Source organism: Dreissena polymorpha, chromosome 5 (genome assembly GCF_020536995.1).
Source record: "Dreissena polymorpha isolate Duluth1 chromosome 5, UMN_Dpol_1.0, whole genome shotgun sequence".
Classification (NCBI taxonomy): Eukaryota; Metazoa; Mollusca; class Bivalvia; order Myida; family Dreissenidae; genus Dreissena; species Dreissena polymorpha.
Window position 1 is genome coordinate 2,232,839 of NC_068359.1, and position 17,711 is coordinate 2,250,549.

At 36.4% G+C, this 17,711-nt stretch overlaps 1 protein-coding gene across 9 annotated transcripts in view; it reads right to left on the reverse strand.

Moving 5' to 3' along the window:
* The window catches only part of LOC127832261 (serine/threonine-protein kinase TBK1-like), a 62,755-nt gene that overhangs the window by 13,401 nt on the left and 31,643 nt on the right, over nucleotides 1-17,711 (reverse strand). For all 9 annotated transcript variants that reach the window (XR_008026760.1, XM_052357628.1, XM_052357623.1 and 6 more), the window contains 2 exons: nucleotides 5,295-5,500; nucleotides 4,632-4,776 (listed from right to left, as the gene is read on the reverse strand). Coding sequence is in view for 8 of the 9 variants with exons in the window: in XM_052357628.1 (XP_052213588.1) it covers nucleotides 4,632-4,776; nucleotides 5,295-5,500 (351 nt within the window). In the remaining variant the exon portion in view is untranslated. The remainder of the gene's footprint in view (nucleotides 1-4,631; nucleotides 4,777-5,294; nucleotides 5,501-17,711) is intronic.

Here is a 17,711-nt window from a genome sequence, read left to right on the forward strand (position 1 = left end):
TAGGCGTAAGCATTCTTGAGTTATCATCTGGAAACCATTTTTTCTAAGTTGAGTGACCGTGACCTTGACAGCCATTGTGTGAATACGTTTTTGGCACTGTGACCTTGACCTTTGAATTAGTGACCTGATAATCAATAGGGGTCATCTGCGAGTCATGATCAATATACCTATGAAGTTTCATGAACCTAGGCATAAGCGTTCTTGAGTTATCATCCGGAAACCATTTTATTTTTTCAGGTCACCTTGACCTTGACATTTGACCTAGTGACCTGAAAATCAATAGGGTCATCTGCAAGTCATGATCATTGTACCTATGAAGTTTCATGATCCTATGCATAAGCGTTCTTGAGTTATCATCCAGAAACCATTTTACTATTTCGGGTCACCGTGACCTTGACCTTTGACCAGGTGACCTGAAAATCAATAGAGGTCATATTCGAGTCATGATCAATGTACCTATGAAGTTTCATGATCCTAGGCATAAGCGTTCTTGAGTTATCATCTGGAAACCATTTTACTATTTCGGGTCACCGTGACCTTGACCTTGTGACCTGAAAATCAATAGGGGTCATCTGCGAGTCATGATCAATGTACCTATGAAGTTTCATGATCCTTGGCATAAGCGCTCTTGAGTTATCATCCGGAAACCATCTGGTGGACGGACGGACCGACATGAGCAAAACAATATACCCCCGTTTCTTCGAAAGGGGAGGGGGGGGGGGGGCATAGTGAGAAAATGCCCCCCTCCAAGCAGCCATGTTATTCAACTGACCGGAACCATTTTTTAACTCAAATCTCGTATCAAGGAAAAAAATGTTCTGAGCAAATTTCATGAAAATTGGGCAAAAATATGACTTCTACTGTGTTCACATGTTTTCACTATATACATTATACTTAAAAAAATGCCCCGCCCACTGGCGGCAATATTTTTTTTTCACCGATCCCGACCATTTTCAAACTCGTCCGAGATATCAATAAAACCAATGTTTTGACCAATTTTCATGATGATTGGGCAAAAATTGTGACTTCTAGAGTGTTTACAAGGTTTCTCTATAGCCAAATAGGGAAAACTGCCACTATATACATATAGAGAAAAATGCCCCGCCCACTGGCGGCCATGTTTTTTCTAGGATCTCGACCATTTTCGAACTCGTCCGAGACATCAATTGAACCAATGTTTTGACCAACTTTCATGATGATTGGGCAAAAATTGTGACTTCTAAAGTGTTTACAAGGTTTCTCTATAGCCAAATAAGGAAAACTGCCCCGCCCACTGGCGGCCATGTTTTTCAACGGATCGGAACCACTTTTGAACTCAACCAAGATATCATTAAGACAAACATTTTGACAAAGTTACATGAAGATTGGGCATGAAATGTGACTTCTACAGTGTTAACAAGGTTTTTTTTACCTAGTGACCTAATTTTTGACCCGGCACAACCCAGTTTCGAACTCGGCCGAGATTTCATTGGGACAAAGCTTCTGACCAAGTTTCATGAAGATGGGACAATAAATGTGGCCTATAGAGTGTTTACGAGCAAATGTTAACGGACGGACGGACGGACCGACGGACATACGACGGACAAAGACCGGTCACAAAAGCTCACTTGAGCAATCAGGTGAGCTAAAAATTAAGACGGAAAAACAATCTCGGATCGTATATGTTTCCTGCGTAAACGGTAAACGTCTAAAAACTAAACAGCCCGACAGAATATCTATTTAAGGGTTAGTGCTACATGCTCATTGAAAGTTTGTTTATGTCATAGCACTGCAGAATTTCATCAGCATTATTTTTAAGACATGACTTAAATGAGGTCAACACGCAATAACCAACTTAATTTATCAAACTGCGTAGTAAAATAATTCGGTCACTATTTCAAACAAATAAAGGTGTTGAACTGTTTGCAACGTATACGAATATAAGCATCTGCTGTGTTTTTCGCTTATGAATAACAAGCATAACACTATTTATATTATTACAAAACTTTTAAATGCAAAAGCTGAATCGATCTTCGTCTGCAATCGACCTTTACCGGTCATTTAACAATTGTCCCTATAATGTGTACGAATCAGATTACGCAGTTATCACAGCTAGTATCATACATGTACCTGTATTTAACAAACAGTATATTGATATACGTGAATTGTGTAAGGCTACTTCAATTGTATAGGAGGTTTTGGGGATTCCGATAATGACGTCACGTTTGCGCATGCTCAAATTTTGGCCGTCAAAACTGCGGCCATTCTGCTATTGTTTGCATTGATGAAGCGCATCGTGATAAGGTAACAAACATATTCGCGACCCTTTTGAAGAACAAAAATACTCAGAAATTGAAATTCTTTCAGATTAAATTGAATCCAATGAACGAACACAAATAAGGACGAAAACAAACAACAAATTGATTGATTTTATCTAATCAACATATAGAAACTGATTTGAACCTATTTGTCTATAAAAACTTACCTTGTTACAGATTAACTAAATCCTCTTGATAAATGTTAATTATTTTTAGTTAAATTGTTCACACCAATTTTGACACTCTTTGTTACAGCATTTTAAGCCAGTGTTTAATTGCCCCTTTCTTTATCACAAACCAATTATCTCGATATGATCGGATACTGTCCCGACAATTACTAAGAAAACAGTGTGTCATAAACCCAGGGACCTATACTTGTATGACTCTGTATGGGGTCTCTGCATAAACCACATGTGTCTGGTCATTTAACATAATTTATGATACCTCCATGTCATCTCTCGACATATTAAGTCAAAAACTTAACAGTTGCTTTAATAAAATATTTGAACATATTTAAAAATAGACATCTGTCCGAAATGGATTAACAGCTATAGGAACTATTAAGTATATATATTAGCCAGTTTAAACATAATAATAAAGTGTTTAATAACTATACATTTAAAATATTGTACACATTTACTGCTACACAATTAGCGTTTTTAACGGGTACCTGCAAATGTAAACTCTGCTATAATGTGTAAAGATCGTTCGTTACTGCAGTGTTCGAAACATCATCATGAAAACAAGCAATCGCGTTTGGTCATTATATTGTATATAATACTTGCGTTAAATAAATGAAATGTGTAGATTAATGGTATCATAAAATGCTAGATTTGTATCGCTCATTATCACTACAGACGAATTTTCAATATACGTGTACATGCAAAGACAGTTCAATTTGCAAAATATGCAGGTGTTTTTTTCAATTTGAATGCTTAAATTTATTAATATTTTCATTCAATGTAAACGAAACGAAAATTCATTCAATGTAAAAGAAAATTAAAAATACATTTCAAGATTGAAATGTATTGAGTTTTTTTAGGGCTTTGTTTTATAACTGATTCAATGCACCCCGTACACTAAATTTCAATCGTTAATGAAAAATAACACTATCGCATCCACACCATTTATAATAATATTAAAATTAGTATATGTTTTATTATTTTTGAAATATCATTTATTAAATTCTTATTTTAAAAAAGAATACGGGTATTTATAGTTTTGTTTTGTGAAATTGTAAGAATTAAGTCTTCCGACGACCTTTACTCTGATACAATATAATAGGCCGCGATCGAGAAGTTGACGGCCAATCTATTTTTAGTAACGGAAAACCCCTCTTGTGACGTCACACAAAAACCTCCTATTAAACCCTTCATTGATTAAAATGAAAGAGTTCTGATCATTTCAAACATATTTTAAAAATAGGCACTGTATACACACTGTCAATAATATTTAAGATTAGATTGCCTTTGACTTAAACCAGACAGTGTATTTACAGCTATAAATTTGACCAAACAAGATGAAAAATATTGCATCATACATAATATTCAAATAATAAACCTAATTTAATTGGCAACAGTTACCGTAATTTATTTACCAATTTTTAAATATTTTTTTTCATACTTTATTTATAAAGGTTATCAAAAAACAATATATAAATGCTATTGGACATTACAATAAAAAATGAGCAATACAACTTGTTTTGAGCTCAAAATAAAGTGTCCTCCAAGTCAATTGTGTTTACAAACAATCAGTTTATTTACATCGCTGTTTACTCGGAAAAGAGAAAGTGAAAGTGACTCAGGTAACCAAAAATATAACGATGATTTTTAACGTTTTCCGGTATCACCCACAGAGTAGGTCTCTTCTAAATGGTTAAAACGTTTGTAGTGATCTAATTAGTTACTTTCTGCTGGTTAAAAGTTGTTAAAAATAGAATTAAAATTGAATTTTCTTTCGGCTACTTTTAGCATATGTCACCGCTCTGAGGCTACACATCACGTTAGTTGCAAACAAGTAAACATTTCTTCCAATTATGAAACGGGTTTATCTTCCATAATTCTTGACACCGTTGTACCTAAGCTGTTTTATTAGCAGTTTTTATGCAAGAGAAACAGAAATCCGGTAAAAATCAGACCAGTTGATATGCATAATAACTGGATGTTTCACCTTTATAGAGCCTTTAACCCATTTCGTCGAGGTTATAAACAAACTTCCCTATCAGCTAAAAACTGAATGCGAACTTACCTCCGCAATCAATGGTTTTGCATAACTACTTTACGAGTAGAATATATTACACCAACGAATGTAAAGATTATGGCACTTATACTATACCTTAAATGAAGCAACGCTTCATCAGCTAAATGTTGGTTCTCGAGAACCTGTTTAAGGTTGAATTCAACGAAGAAGGCATTTCCTGCGCATTGCTTAGCAACCGCTTCGTCGTTGCTAAGTGACGTCTTTAACGGTAGAAAAGGAGCTGAAATATACGTATATTACAATGTATAAAGCACGTCATTTTTTTGCATTAATTATTTGATAATACTAACGTACCTAAACACTTACGAGATTACCTACGTTTTAAGTTGAACAGATTACGTTAGGGTTATTTGGTCGTTTTCCAGTATATTCAAAATCTTCTGACGAATGCCTAGTTCCATTTTGAACCATCATTCATCAATAAAAATAAACCTGTTTAATACGTTACTTTAAATGATATTTGAGATAATATACGTTTACTACATACATGTTCACATGAATAATGCGCACAAACATGTAAAAATGATGAGATCATACGATATATGTTGACGTAAACTTAGTACATATTACATATTTGTTTATCTTCGTCCTCTGACGCTTGACATTGGTTCGCCAATATTATTAGTAGTGGTGAAATAGCAATTCTTAAGAATGTTTTAGACGGCATTATTACTATTGCAATAGATTTGATCATCATTTTGTTTGCTACATTTTCCTCCTAATTAAAATGGTTCTTACGTATTTTAGGTGTATAACACTGGTACTGTTCACAACCATCTTTGTCATAGACAATTAAAGTCGTCTTAAGGACTACTTTTGGAAAGCTTTGTATCTGGTCGTTGATATCAACAAGATTTGTTAGTGGTTTGTCGCCCAACAGTATTATCTGTCTATTCGCGGGTATTTCTGTCAAATACCCAATCTTCTCTTGAATATGAACGAGACTGAAAATAAAAATGCAATTAATACAGATCAGGCAAAATGGGCTGAATGAAAGTGTTAATAGTTTCTTCGCATATACCTAAGTACACGTAGTAAAATCATCATTTTAGTAAGCACACTAATATCCTTAAAGCGACACAAACCAATGATTGGCCGACGTTTTAATCAGTCCCAAATCAGTATTTGGCTTTATTATTTGATTGCATACTTTTGTTTCGTTGCAATGTTTATGCGATTTAATTCATTCATGAAACATTTTAACAAAATAACTCGATATGCTTATAAAGCATTTATGTAAACGGATACCAAAACGGAGCATATGTACTTCATGCGAAATAATGTGTTGCTCTTAGTTCGTTTATTTGAGAAAATATTACGTTTATAATATGACGTTTTTACCATTTTCACAATTGTTACAATGTGGCCCACATGCATGTTTGGCAATATATTATGTTTATTGCACTTTTTGGATTTGAGATGTTCCTTAAGATATGTGCACATCCACATCAAATCATTATAATCCAAAAAGTGCAATAAACATAATATATTGCCAAACATGCATGTGGGCCACATTGTAACAATTGTGAAAATGGTAAAAACGTCATATTATAAACAGCTGTGTTTACAATTTGTATGTGCTTTGTATCAATAATCAGTGTGTCATTTTTTATTTGTTATTCCAACCATAACCAAGGAATCCACTGTAACTATTTTTATCCTGATTTCTTTTCAAGCACGCGTATTCAGCTCTCTTTTTTTAAAATTAATGTAGTGAACTGTTATACCTTCTCTTAACATTGTCATAAACACTGCCTGCCAATTGTTGTAAATGTTAACAATGTAAAAAGAAGCTGATAACAAAATGACCATTACCCAAGGCCGGGATAACTTTCTTGGTCATACCTCCTTACTTAACCATGGTTGGATTTGTGTGTTATCTTAATTGTGTATAATGTGTTTTCCTTTTAGGTAATTTCCCACTTCTGATTTAAATTTGAGTCTCTTAAGTCATGTCAAACCATAACGTCGTCTCTCACGCCCGCCTAGGTCCACGCGCACATGCACACCTCTTACACATCTACATGGACCAACACCAACATACACATTCCGCCACGCACGCTCACACATACACACGCACGCATACACGCATACATAGGCACACCACTAAATTGATTCACCGGCATTTCAATCCAACTTGACTGCATTGGCCTTTTGGCAACTGCATTGTATTTGAACGCTTTACCACAAACTTTAAACACAACCCCATTCCTAATAGCCACTCATTCTTACTTCAATCGAGACATGCGAGACATGCCTCTTTGCTTCTTTCATCCTTCTTCCTGTCTTCTGTTCCTAACCCTCTTTACTATACTTCTTGGAGCACCTCATGGAGTCTGGTTTAATTTGGAATTCGTATCCCAACTACCGATGGTTCCGGTACTGTTTCTCGTGCCTAGCGTCAATGCACAGGAATAACATAATGACTAGCAAGTGTTGCGTCTACACGAGAAACATACGATTCAAATACCAATGGCGTCTTGTAATCTCTTTCTTATGCACCATGGTCCTCTTTCAAGTGGAGAAGTATTCTATCCTACATCATCTACAAACCTTCACGGTTGCCAGACCATTAACACCGTATACCAATTCAAATATCGTAATCTCGGAAATTCACAGATCTAATATCGAGATGACATGCGTGTTACTAAAACTTCTGATTTCGTCATTCGTGAGTTATGTCGCCTACATGTTCCTCTTTATCTTACTATGTGGTGACATCCACCCAAATCCCGGTCCTATTTCGAGACAGAACCTAGAATCTGCCTCAACATCATTCACCTCTTCTTCTCAATCAGTTGATATAAGTAACCACTTATCCTTTATGCACTACAACGTCCAAAGTATTATCAAGAAATTAGACATTTTATATACCGAATTTAAGGATTTCGACATTCTATCGTTCTCAGAAACATGGCTCACTGAAACGTCCCTTACACAAGATCTGTATTTTCCAGATTTTAACCCCCCTGAAAGAAAAGATCGGCCTGGAGACAGCCACGGTGGTGTCTTAGTCTACATTAAAAATAATCTATCTTACAAAAGACGCACAGACCTCGAAATCAATGGTACTGAATCAATCTGGATTGAACTCGTTACATTTTGTAAACATACCCTGTTCGGCGTATTTTACAGACCCCCAGATACACCTGCACATATACATGCTGCCATTGAAAATTCTATAAATCTTGCTGTTGACACGGGAATCACCAACATTATTATAACCGGTGACTTTAATATCAACTTCCAGGACCCTAACAACAAACTCAAACAGTTGTGCAACCAATGCGGCCTCTACCAAACCATTAATGACCCTACACATTACACTGAGCGTTCCTCTTCAACAATTGACTTAATACTCACCTCTGAGCCTAACCTTATTCACTCATCGGGGTGGGAGACCCCTGTCTTGAACAAAATATTAGATATCACTGCCCCATCTATGGTCTTCTTAACTTCAAAAAGGCACATAAACGCACATTTAAGCGCCATATATGGATTTTCGATCAGGGCAACTACGAAGCGCTTCGCGAAGTTATGGCTAACACCGACTGGGACGCTATAAAGCATAACGACCTTAATATTTATTCTAAAAACATATCCGATAACATAATATCCACGGCGAAAAACTATATTCCAAACAGACTAATAACAATTCGCCCAATCGAACCAGCCTGGATAACCACTCACATAAAACATCTCATTCGTTGTCGTCGACGGTTGTTTCGCAAAGCCAAACACACAACACTTGAACGCGACTGGTTCAAATTCAGGACTCTGCGAAACAAAGTTGTGGCCGAAATTAGACGGGCAAAACTAAATCATCAAGACAAATTGGCTGAAAAGCTTCAATCAACACCAAATTCTAGATCCTGGTGGTCATGTTTGAAAAGCTTCATTCGACCTTACTCGACATCATCCATACCCTCACTTATCCATCAAGATTCAATTATTGAAGACGACACCATGAAAGCTACTGTCCTTAACAACTTCTTCACAGAACAAACTATCCTGGACGACTCAGAAGCACCTAACCTAAGGCAATTCATATATCATAACAACGAAACTCTGACCTCCCTTGTGGTCACTCCAACTGAGATTGAATCAGTGCTACGAGGCTTACCATTAAATAAAGCTTCTGGCCCAAATTCAATAAATAGCCGCATCCTGAGAGAACTTTCAACTGAACTATCTTTTCCTTTATGTGATATTTTCAATACTTCCTTACGCACCTCTGTATTCCCAGAACCATGGAAAGAAGCTTTTGTCACCCCAATATTCAAATCGGGAGACTCATCTAACCCAGCCAACTATCGTCCTATCTCTTTACTTAGCACACTTGGAAAAGTATTCGAAAGAATTGTATTTAAATATACATTTAACTTCCTACACACTCATCAGATCCTCTCCCCCTTACAATCTGGATTTGTCCCTGGTGACTCAACAATAAACCAGCTTACGTTTCTCTATAACTTCTTTAACGAGGCTATCGATTCTGGAAAAGAGGTCAGAGCTATATTCTGCGACATCAGCAAAGCATTCAACCGTGTTTGGCATAAGGGTTTGTTGTTTAAGCTTACGAATATAGGCATAAGAGGTTGTCTCTTATCCTGGTTCGAATCCTACCTTACTAACCGCAAACAAAAAGTTGTTCTCCCAAACGCAGAATCCAATTGGTCTCGTATCAACGCTGGAGTACCCCAAGGCTCAATTTTAGGACCTCTTTTGTTTTTAATTTTCATTAATGATATTGTAAAAGATATTCATGCAAACATCAGGTTATTTGCCGACGACACTAGCCTTTATGTTGTAGTCGACAATCCAGTCAACGCTGCAGCTATACTTAACTCCGACCTCGAAAGAATCAATAAATGGGCTAAAACGTGGCTTGTCAGTTTTAATCCTAAGAAAACGGAATCGATGATTATAAGTCGCAAGACAAACACAACTCAACATCCCCCTGTATATATGGATAACGTTGCCATTAGCGAAGTAACAAAACATAAACATCTAGGACTCTACTTTACGAAAGATCTTAAATGGGGCGCCCATATTGAGTACATAGTTAATAAGGCCTACACAAGAATACACGTGATGAAAAAGTTAAAATTTAATTTAGATCGTTCCTCATTGGAAACCATGTACTTATCATTTATTCGTCCTTTACTCGAATACGGCGATGTCGTTTTCGACAACTGTACATTACAAGACCAAGAACTGTTAGAAAACGTCCAACATGAGGCTGCACGAATAGTCACAGGTGCCACGAAATTAATCTCTATCCAAAAGCTTTTGGAAGAAGTCGGATGGGAAACTTTAAGTAATCGCAGAGCCAAACATAAACTCACTCTTTTTTACAAAATGACTAATAACCTAACCCCATCCTATCTGTCTGACTTATGTCCACCAATGAATACCACTACAATAGCCACTATTTTTTACACTGCCCATTGTACTCCACCATTCGAGTGCGCCTCTTGAACTGTGTATCGCACTTCTGCCTACCCTCAACCAAGGTATTGCTTTTTGGAAATCCTATTCTTTCTTTGGAAGACAACTGTACTATTTTTGCAGCAGTACATACCTTTATTGATATATCTAAACGTTTTGATAAGACGCCTTCGGTACCAATTCCCACATTATTATAACGTGCTCCACAGCTCCTTCAAACTCTTTCTCCAACCTCGTTCTACCACTATATCTCCGCTTCCATTTCTCTAACTCTTCCCTACTATCACTTACACATCCACTTTGTTTATGTATCCATACTCATCTACTTTTCCCACATTAAACCTTACTTCAATATAATTATACACATGTACTTTCCACCACAACCACTCTTCATTAACATTTATGTAGTGAAGTCCTTCTCGCCTAATGCATCGCTTATTCATGCTCGTGGAACGACCTACAATAAGCTAAGTTTAGCTTCCAGGTCAATCCACATATTACTGTGTATTTATTTGCTGTATATGCATTCCAAAATAAATATGTTTAAACCAAATCATTATAAACCAAAATGAAGCCATTATCACATGAAAGGACGATGGTTGTAAAAAACCTTCAACCGAAAGATGATGCTCGAATAGTGCAAGTAAACTGAAGTACATTAAATCGCCGTTATTAAATTTTACAATTAACAATTTTATTAATTATTTTCTAGCAAACACATTGGCAAACCCTGATACGAGACACGACAGATCTTTCAGCGCAATATGTCAATGAAACTGTCTATCAACAGACATTTCTCGAAGCCAAGTCGTATGAAAAACTCAATAATATGAAAACAATCCCCGTGTATTAATTTTTGTCACTTGAACATTTTTTTTATATAATTGTTTCTCAAAAAGCTTGATTCTTACTAAATGTAATTATCACTAATTAAATGCATGCATCATTTATGTTTATGACTCCACGAAACGGATTCACCTCAATTGCAAACGGATAAACTTATGTGATTTAAAGACATACACATTGTTTAAAGCGCAAACATCCACGAATCAACGAGTTATTATTAAATTGAACATAGCGAATGAAATTCAATATCTTATATACAACAACTTCCTCAAATCAACCTTTTTTGTTTGACATTTAATGTTCATAAGGCTCAATCAAGAGCGAAGTTACTTATAGAGCGATTATTTGTAAGATCCTATATAGATTATAAAGGAAGTTGATGACACGGGAAAACTTTGGCAATTGAATAGCTTTTTACTTAACTATTATTGATATTAAAGCTTGTTATTTCATTCCTTTCAGTATCGAAATGTCTTCAAGAATCACACCTTTCATTTACAACGGAACGCGATCTCACACAGCTACGCCTCAGATCGACGGTGCATGATTCACGCGCTTGAAATGATTTGCGCGAGCTATTTTCGTTCATTTGCAAGTGCCTCCTACATAGCCACGAAATGAAAATGCGGCTCGGCTATCATCAGGTGGTTAGTTGTAAAGTATGTAGAACGGCTGAAATTTTGTATCGAGCTATGCTCGGAACCAGTCAAATCTCTGCGCGGAGGTTGTCGCTATACACTCTCTAGAAGTTAGAACATAACAGTCATACGCTTGTTTAAGAGCAACAACAACCGACAACAAAAATGTTAAATAAATAACAATTAATACATGACTTTTACTTAGGAATATTTTACATGTAAAATTGACATATTAGTCAAAACTAATTAATGTTTAAAATATGAAGATAACCAGATGGGCAACCAACAATCGTTTGTTAATAATGTCACTCCTTTCGCCTGTACAAAACAGTGAAGCACTTTGTTCTCTGGCATGTTGCATGCAATATTTGTCAGGCATAGTGCGTGAAATGTTGTCTGGCATAGTGCTTGCAATGTTTTTTGTATGGCTCGTGTAATGTTGTCTGAAACAGTGTATGCCATGATTTCATGCGTAGTGCGTGCAAGTTGCATTGTTGTATGGTAGGTGCGTGCAAGTTGCATTGTTGTATGGTAGGTGCGTGCAAGTTGCATTGTTGTATGGTAGGTGCATGCAAGTTGCATTGTTGTATGGTAGGTGCGTGCAAGTTGCATTGTTGTATGGTAGGTGCGTGCAAGTTGCATTGTTGTATGGTAGGTGCGTGCAAGTTGCACTGTTGTATGGTAGGTGCGTGCAAGTTGCATTGTTGTATGGCAAGTGCGTGCAAGTTGCATTGTTGTATGGTAGGTGCGTGCAAGTTGCATTGTTGTATGGTATGTGCGTGCAAGTTGCATTGTTGTATGGTAGGTGCGTGCAAGTTGCATTGTTGTATGGTAGGTGCGTGCAAGTTGCATTGTTGTATGGTAGGTGCGTGCAAGTTGCATTGTTGTATGGTAGGTGCGTGCAAGTTGCATTGTTGTATGGTAGGTGCGTGCAAGTTGCATTGTTGTATGGTAGGTGCGTGCAAGTTGCATTGTTGTATGGTAGGTGCGTGCAATGTTGTCTGGCATAATTCGTGAATGCTGTCTGGTATAATTCGTGCCATTTTGTCTGGCATAGTACCTGCAAAATTATCTGACATAACGCATACAATTTTGCCTGGTATAGTGCGTACAATGTTGTCTGGCATATAGTAAATTGCATTTTTTTATTATTTAGATCATCTATTTATAAAGCGACAAACACAACAAGTAAACATGAGATAAGATTGTCAGAAACACAATGCCCCCTATTGCGCCACTTTGAAATACAATTTCAATATATCATTTGGCAGGTTTAGAAGTTATCTTCTTTTTAAAGCTTATTAATTCCCTTGGATTTATTGTTTGTCTTTTGACCTTGGAGGATGACCTTGACCTTTCACCACTCAAAATGAGCAGCTTCATGAGATACACATGCATACCAAATATCAAGTTGCTATCTTCAATATTGCAAAAGGTATGGCCAATGTTAAAGTTTTCAGACGGACGGACGGACAGACGGACGGACAGTTCAACTGATATATGCCACCCTACCGGGACATAAAAAATGCTTTACAAGATGGTCTGTATTCGCTATATATCGTCATTCATGTCGAGCATGTATATAATAACCCATATTTCAGACTGGATCCAAATAATTTCAAAAGCAGATGCTTACACAAATCCACGCCCGACTCATAGTAAATAGTCATGTGATTGAACAATGTCGTTTATACGTTTGGTAGCAACTACAAACTGTTATCTGAATCTTTCGTCAGCCTGTTTCCAATATTAGCATTACACAATCTGGAAACAACCCGAAAGTATTTCAACCAACCGTCACTGCTGTTTATACAACGACAGGGGTCATGGTATCAGTAAATGCCAGGATCACGACGTACGGCGACCTAGAACTTTGTCTATTAACTTATCAAACAATGACTTATTTGCTAATTTAATGGACATGTGAATGAATTTCATTCCTACCAAAACTGACCTTTAAAAAAAATATCTACTAGTTTGTTTGGTGGGGTTTCCACCGAATTCTTTCATTATTAGAGAGACAAGTCATTTTGCGGATTAAATCTAAAATACTGCACAAGTAACTGAGTTGTGTCATTATACTATTTTTATTGTATTCGACACTATTCAAGTTTAAATATAACTTATTTAAGTTAGGTTATATTGAATATATTCAGATTATTCGTCGATTACAAATAGGAAATTGTGTGCTTTACTTGTTAAAAGCATAACTGATTTTTCTTAAAATGAAATTCACAATTTATCAGTTCATATGCAGTGTATTTCGCTTTTCTAGGATACTGGTATAAAAACTCTAACAAGGGCTGTTTGTAAAACATGCATGCCCCCCATATGGGCTCTCCGTTGTAGTGACAGCCATTGTGTGAATATGTTTTTTGTCACTGTATGTCAATGACCTGTGAAATGTATCCAATTAAAAGTGCAAAAACCAATCAGGACCTATACTAATCAATTATATCCATTATATGATTGAGTCTTTGATTTTTTGGATTCCTTTCACACATTTTGACTTATTTGACAATATGTGAAACGTGCACACAATTTGTAATGTTTTATTTATTAATGGTAATGAAACATGTTATTTATAGCAGTTAACTCCTCTAGTCAATGACCACCATAGATAGCAATGCAATCTGATTAAAAATAGCCAAGGCTAGTGTTGTGTATTGGGCAAATGTATACAAGTGCAACTTGACCACATGACCAGTATCATGTGTTTACCACACACAGAAGTCAGTTATGTAATAGACCATTAATTACGCTCCCAACTTTGGCCACTTGCCAAGATACTGACCAGTATCAGATGGGGTTGTGAAACTGTGTAAACAGTGAACACCAGTCCATGTAATACTGGCCTACCACTTGTACTAGTTGATTTGGAGCTAATACAGTAATGCATGTACAAATGAGACACTAAGCTCAAAAGTTAATTATATGTGCCTCTGAAAACTAACCAGAGGAGTGGGTTGAAATTTACAATCTTTACTTGGCATTTGAGGAAATCTGAACTCTCAGGGTTTGGATAGAACATCCGCAAATTAACGTTTCTTTACACTGTTGTTATTTTTGTTCAATACACAAATATTAACCTAACTTTACAAATCCTGTACAGTAAAGGAAACTAAATCTAAGTTGATATTTTAATATGCTTGATCCTATTTATGTATTAACATTGTTTTATACATACAAACTGTGTTGCTGTTTTCAATTAACAAGCAGATTAAAAATTAATTATATTTTTATGTATAATTTGAATTGACAAAATTAAATGCAAGTTGCGTAGCAAGAATTACATGTTTGATTTATTGTCAGTGAATCGTGACATTTTCTCAATGTTTCAGACCACCAGTTTGTCAAAGCTATCAACCGCTTGGATGGTCAAGCTAAATAGAATTGACCCAGCAAATCACAACTGTCCTGTTGCCATATAATATTACATATCATATTACATTGGTTTTTTAAATGTTGGATTCTCACGTCATTTCCATAAACATAGTATTTACTGGCACAGAAACAAAGGCTTATACATCATTATGAATGAGCATGTGTCAAAAATTCAATTTGTAAGTCTCTTTACTGGACAGTGTGAAAACAGAATAAACTAGTGACCTGAAAATCAATAGGGGTCATCTGCGAGTCACGATCAATGTACCTATGAAGTGTCATGATCCTAGGCAAAAGCGTTCTTGAGTTATCATCCGAAAATCATTTTACTATTTCTGGTCACCGTGACCTTGACCTTTGACCTTGTGACCTCAAAATCAATAGGGGTCATCTGCGAGTCATGATCAATCTACCTATGAAGTTTCATGATCCTAGGCATATGCGTTCTTGAGTTATCATCCGAAAACCATTTTACTATTTCGGGTCACCGTGACCTTGACCTTTGACTTAGTGACCTCAAAATTAATAGGGGTCATCTGCGAGTCTTGATCAATCTACCCATGAAGTTTCATGATCCTAGGCGTATGCATTCTTGAGTTATCATCCGGAAACCATTTTACTATTTCGGGTCACCGTGACCTTGACCTTTGACCTAGTGACCTCAAAATCAATAGGGGTCATCTGCGAGTCATGATCAATCTACCCATGAAGTTTCATGATCCTATGCGTATGCATTCTTGAGTTATCATCCGGAAACCATTTTACTATTTCGGGTCACCGTGACCTTGACCTTGACCTAGTGACCTCAAAATCAATAGGGGCCATCTGAAAGTCATGATCAATCTACCCATGAAGTTTCATAATCCTAGGCATATGCATTCTTGAGTTATCATCCGGAAACCATTTTACTATTTCGGGTCACCGTGACCTTGACCTTTGGCCTAGTGACCTCAAAATCAATAGGGGTCATCTGCAAGTCATGCTCAATCTACCCATGAAGTTTCATGATCCTAGGCGTATGCGTTCTTGAGTTATCATCCGGAAACCAATTTACTATTTCGGATCACCGTGACCTTGACCTTTGACCTAGTGACCTCAAAATCAATACGGGTCATCTGCGAGTCATGATCAATCTACCTATGAAGTTTCATGATCCTAGGCGTATGCGTTCTTGAGTTATCATCCGGAAACTACCTGGTGGACGGACCGACCGACCGACCGACCGACCGACATGAGCAACGCAATATACCCCCTCTTCTTCGAAGGGGGGCATAAAAATTAACAAACTATGATATTACGAGCAATCATTTCATTTCATACAACTTAAATAAGAAAGATCATACCTATTTCCCACAAAAGAGCAAAACTATACAAATTAAGAAACACAATCGAATGTACTTTATGTGTGTGATATTTAAAGCAAGAATTGGTATTTCGGACGTCATGGAAAATTGCTACCGGTTATCTAAATTCATAGCTTGCTTTTATTATCAATAATAATTATGAAGATTTAATAAAATGAATCACTGACATTAAATATACCAAGAAAGGAATTCACCGTATCTCAAACCGGATACCACTTATGTATTAAAGGATAAAACATCGTCTTAATTGTAAAAATAGCAATCATCCGTACTTCGATTGGCGATAGTAAAATTTAACATAGCCAATGAACTTTCTTAATATGTTTAATATTGAATTACAAACTTCCTTTCTGAAAATGGGTCTATAGTAGGGCAACGTTTTAGTATTTGGATGTTCCCAATATCCAAATTACCCGACGCGATGTATATATTATATCTTGACACCTGGTGGCACGAGTTAATAAGTATGCCCTTTATATTTTTACTTAGTCACCATCGACATTTGCGTTTGTTTAATTTCATTCTTAAAAAAACATACATTGATTGTACAGAGAATCAAACACTTTCAAAATTCACTTGTACCTACGCCCCAGGAATATTCCGCGAGCTACTTTTGTACGGCTTTAAACAGGCCTCACCTTTCGTAATACCGTAGTTAAAACGTAATTAAAACAACAAACACTTTCATTAAGTCTCTATGACTCAGAACAAGACAATTGCGCATTACATTAGTGAAACAACTTTAATGAATGAATGAGTAATGTCTGGGAATGCTTAGCTAAATTTACGATTTAATTTACAATATATGATTTTGTTTGAAAGGGGCCTTATCATGTTTTGGTAAATTGACCCAATTACACAAATGTTTCAGATTCGCAAATTGTCGTTATAGTTATGACATTTGTGATGAAACAGTAAAAAATAACATTTACCACGCCCCAAAATATCAATTATATGCATCTTTTGACGATTTAAAAACCTGAAAATTAGAAAGCTTTTTTTTGCATTTTAACAAGCAGTTTATTATTTCAAAGCATTCAAAATGATTCATACTAGACGACAATAAAACAGTTATCGATATAGTGTAATGGACATTACAAAAACAAACAAGCGTGGTGAAGATCGGATGTAAACTAATTGAATTAGAGAGCGGACACAATGCTGAATGTTTAAAACCGCACTAAGTGACCCCTTGACCGAGTTTTTGGCCCGACAGCCCATGTTCAAACTTGGCTAGAGATCATGTAGATACAACTTGTGACCAAGTTTGGTGAAGATTGGATGAAAACTACTTGAATTAGAGAGGGGACAACATGGTGATGTTTAAAATGCACTAAGTGACCCCGTGACCTAGTTTTTGACCCGGCATGACCCATATTCGAACTTGACCTAGCCATCATCTAGATACAACTTCTGACTAAGTTTAGTGAAGATCGGGTGAACACTACTTGAACAAGAGGGCCTGAAAGGCC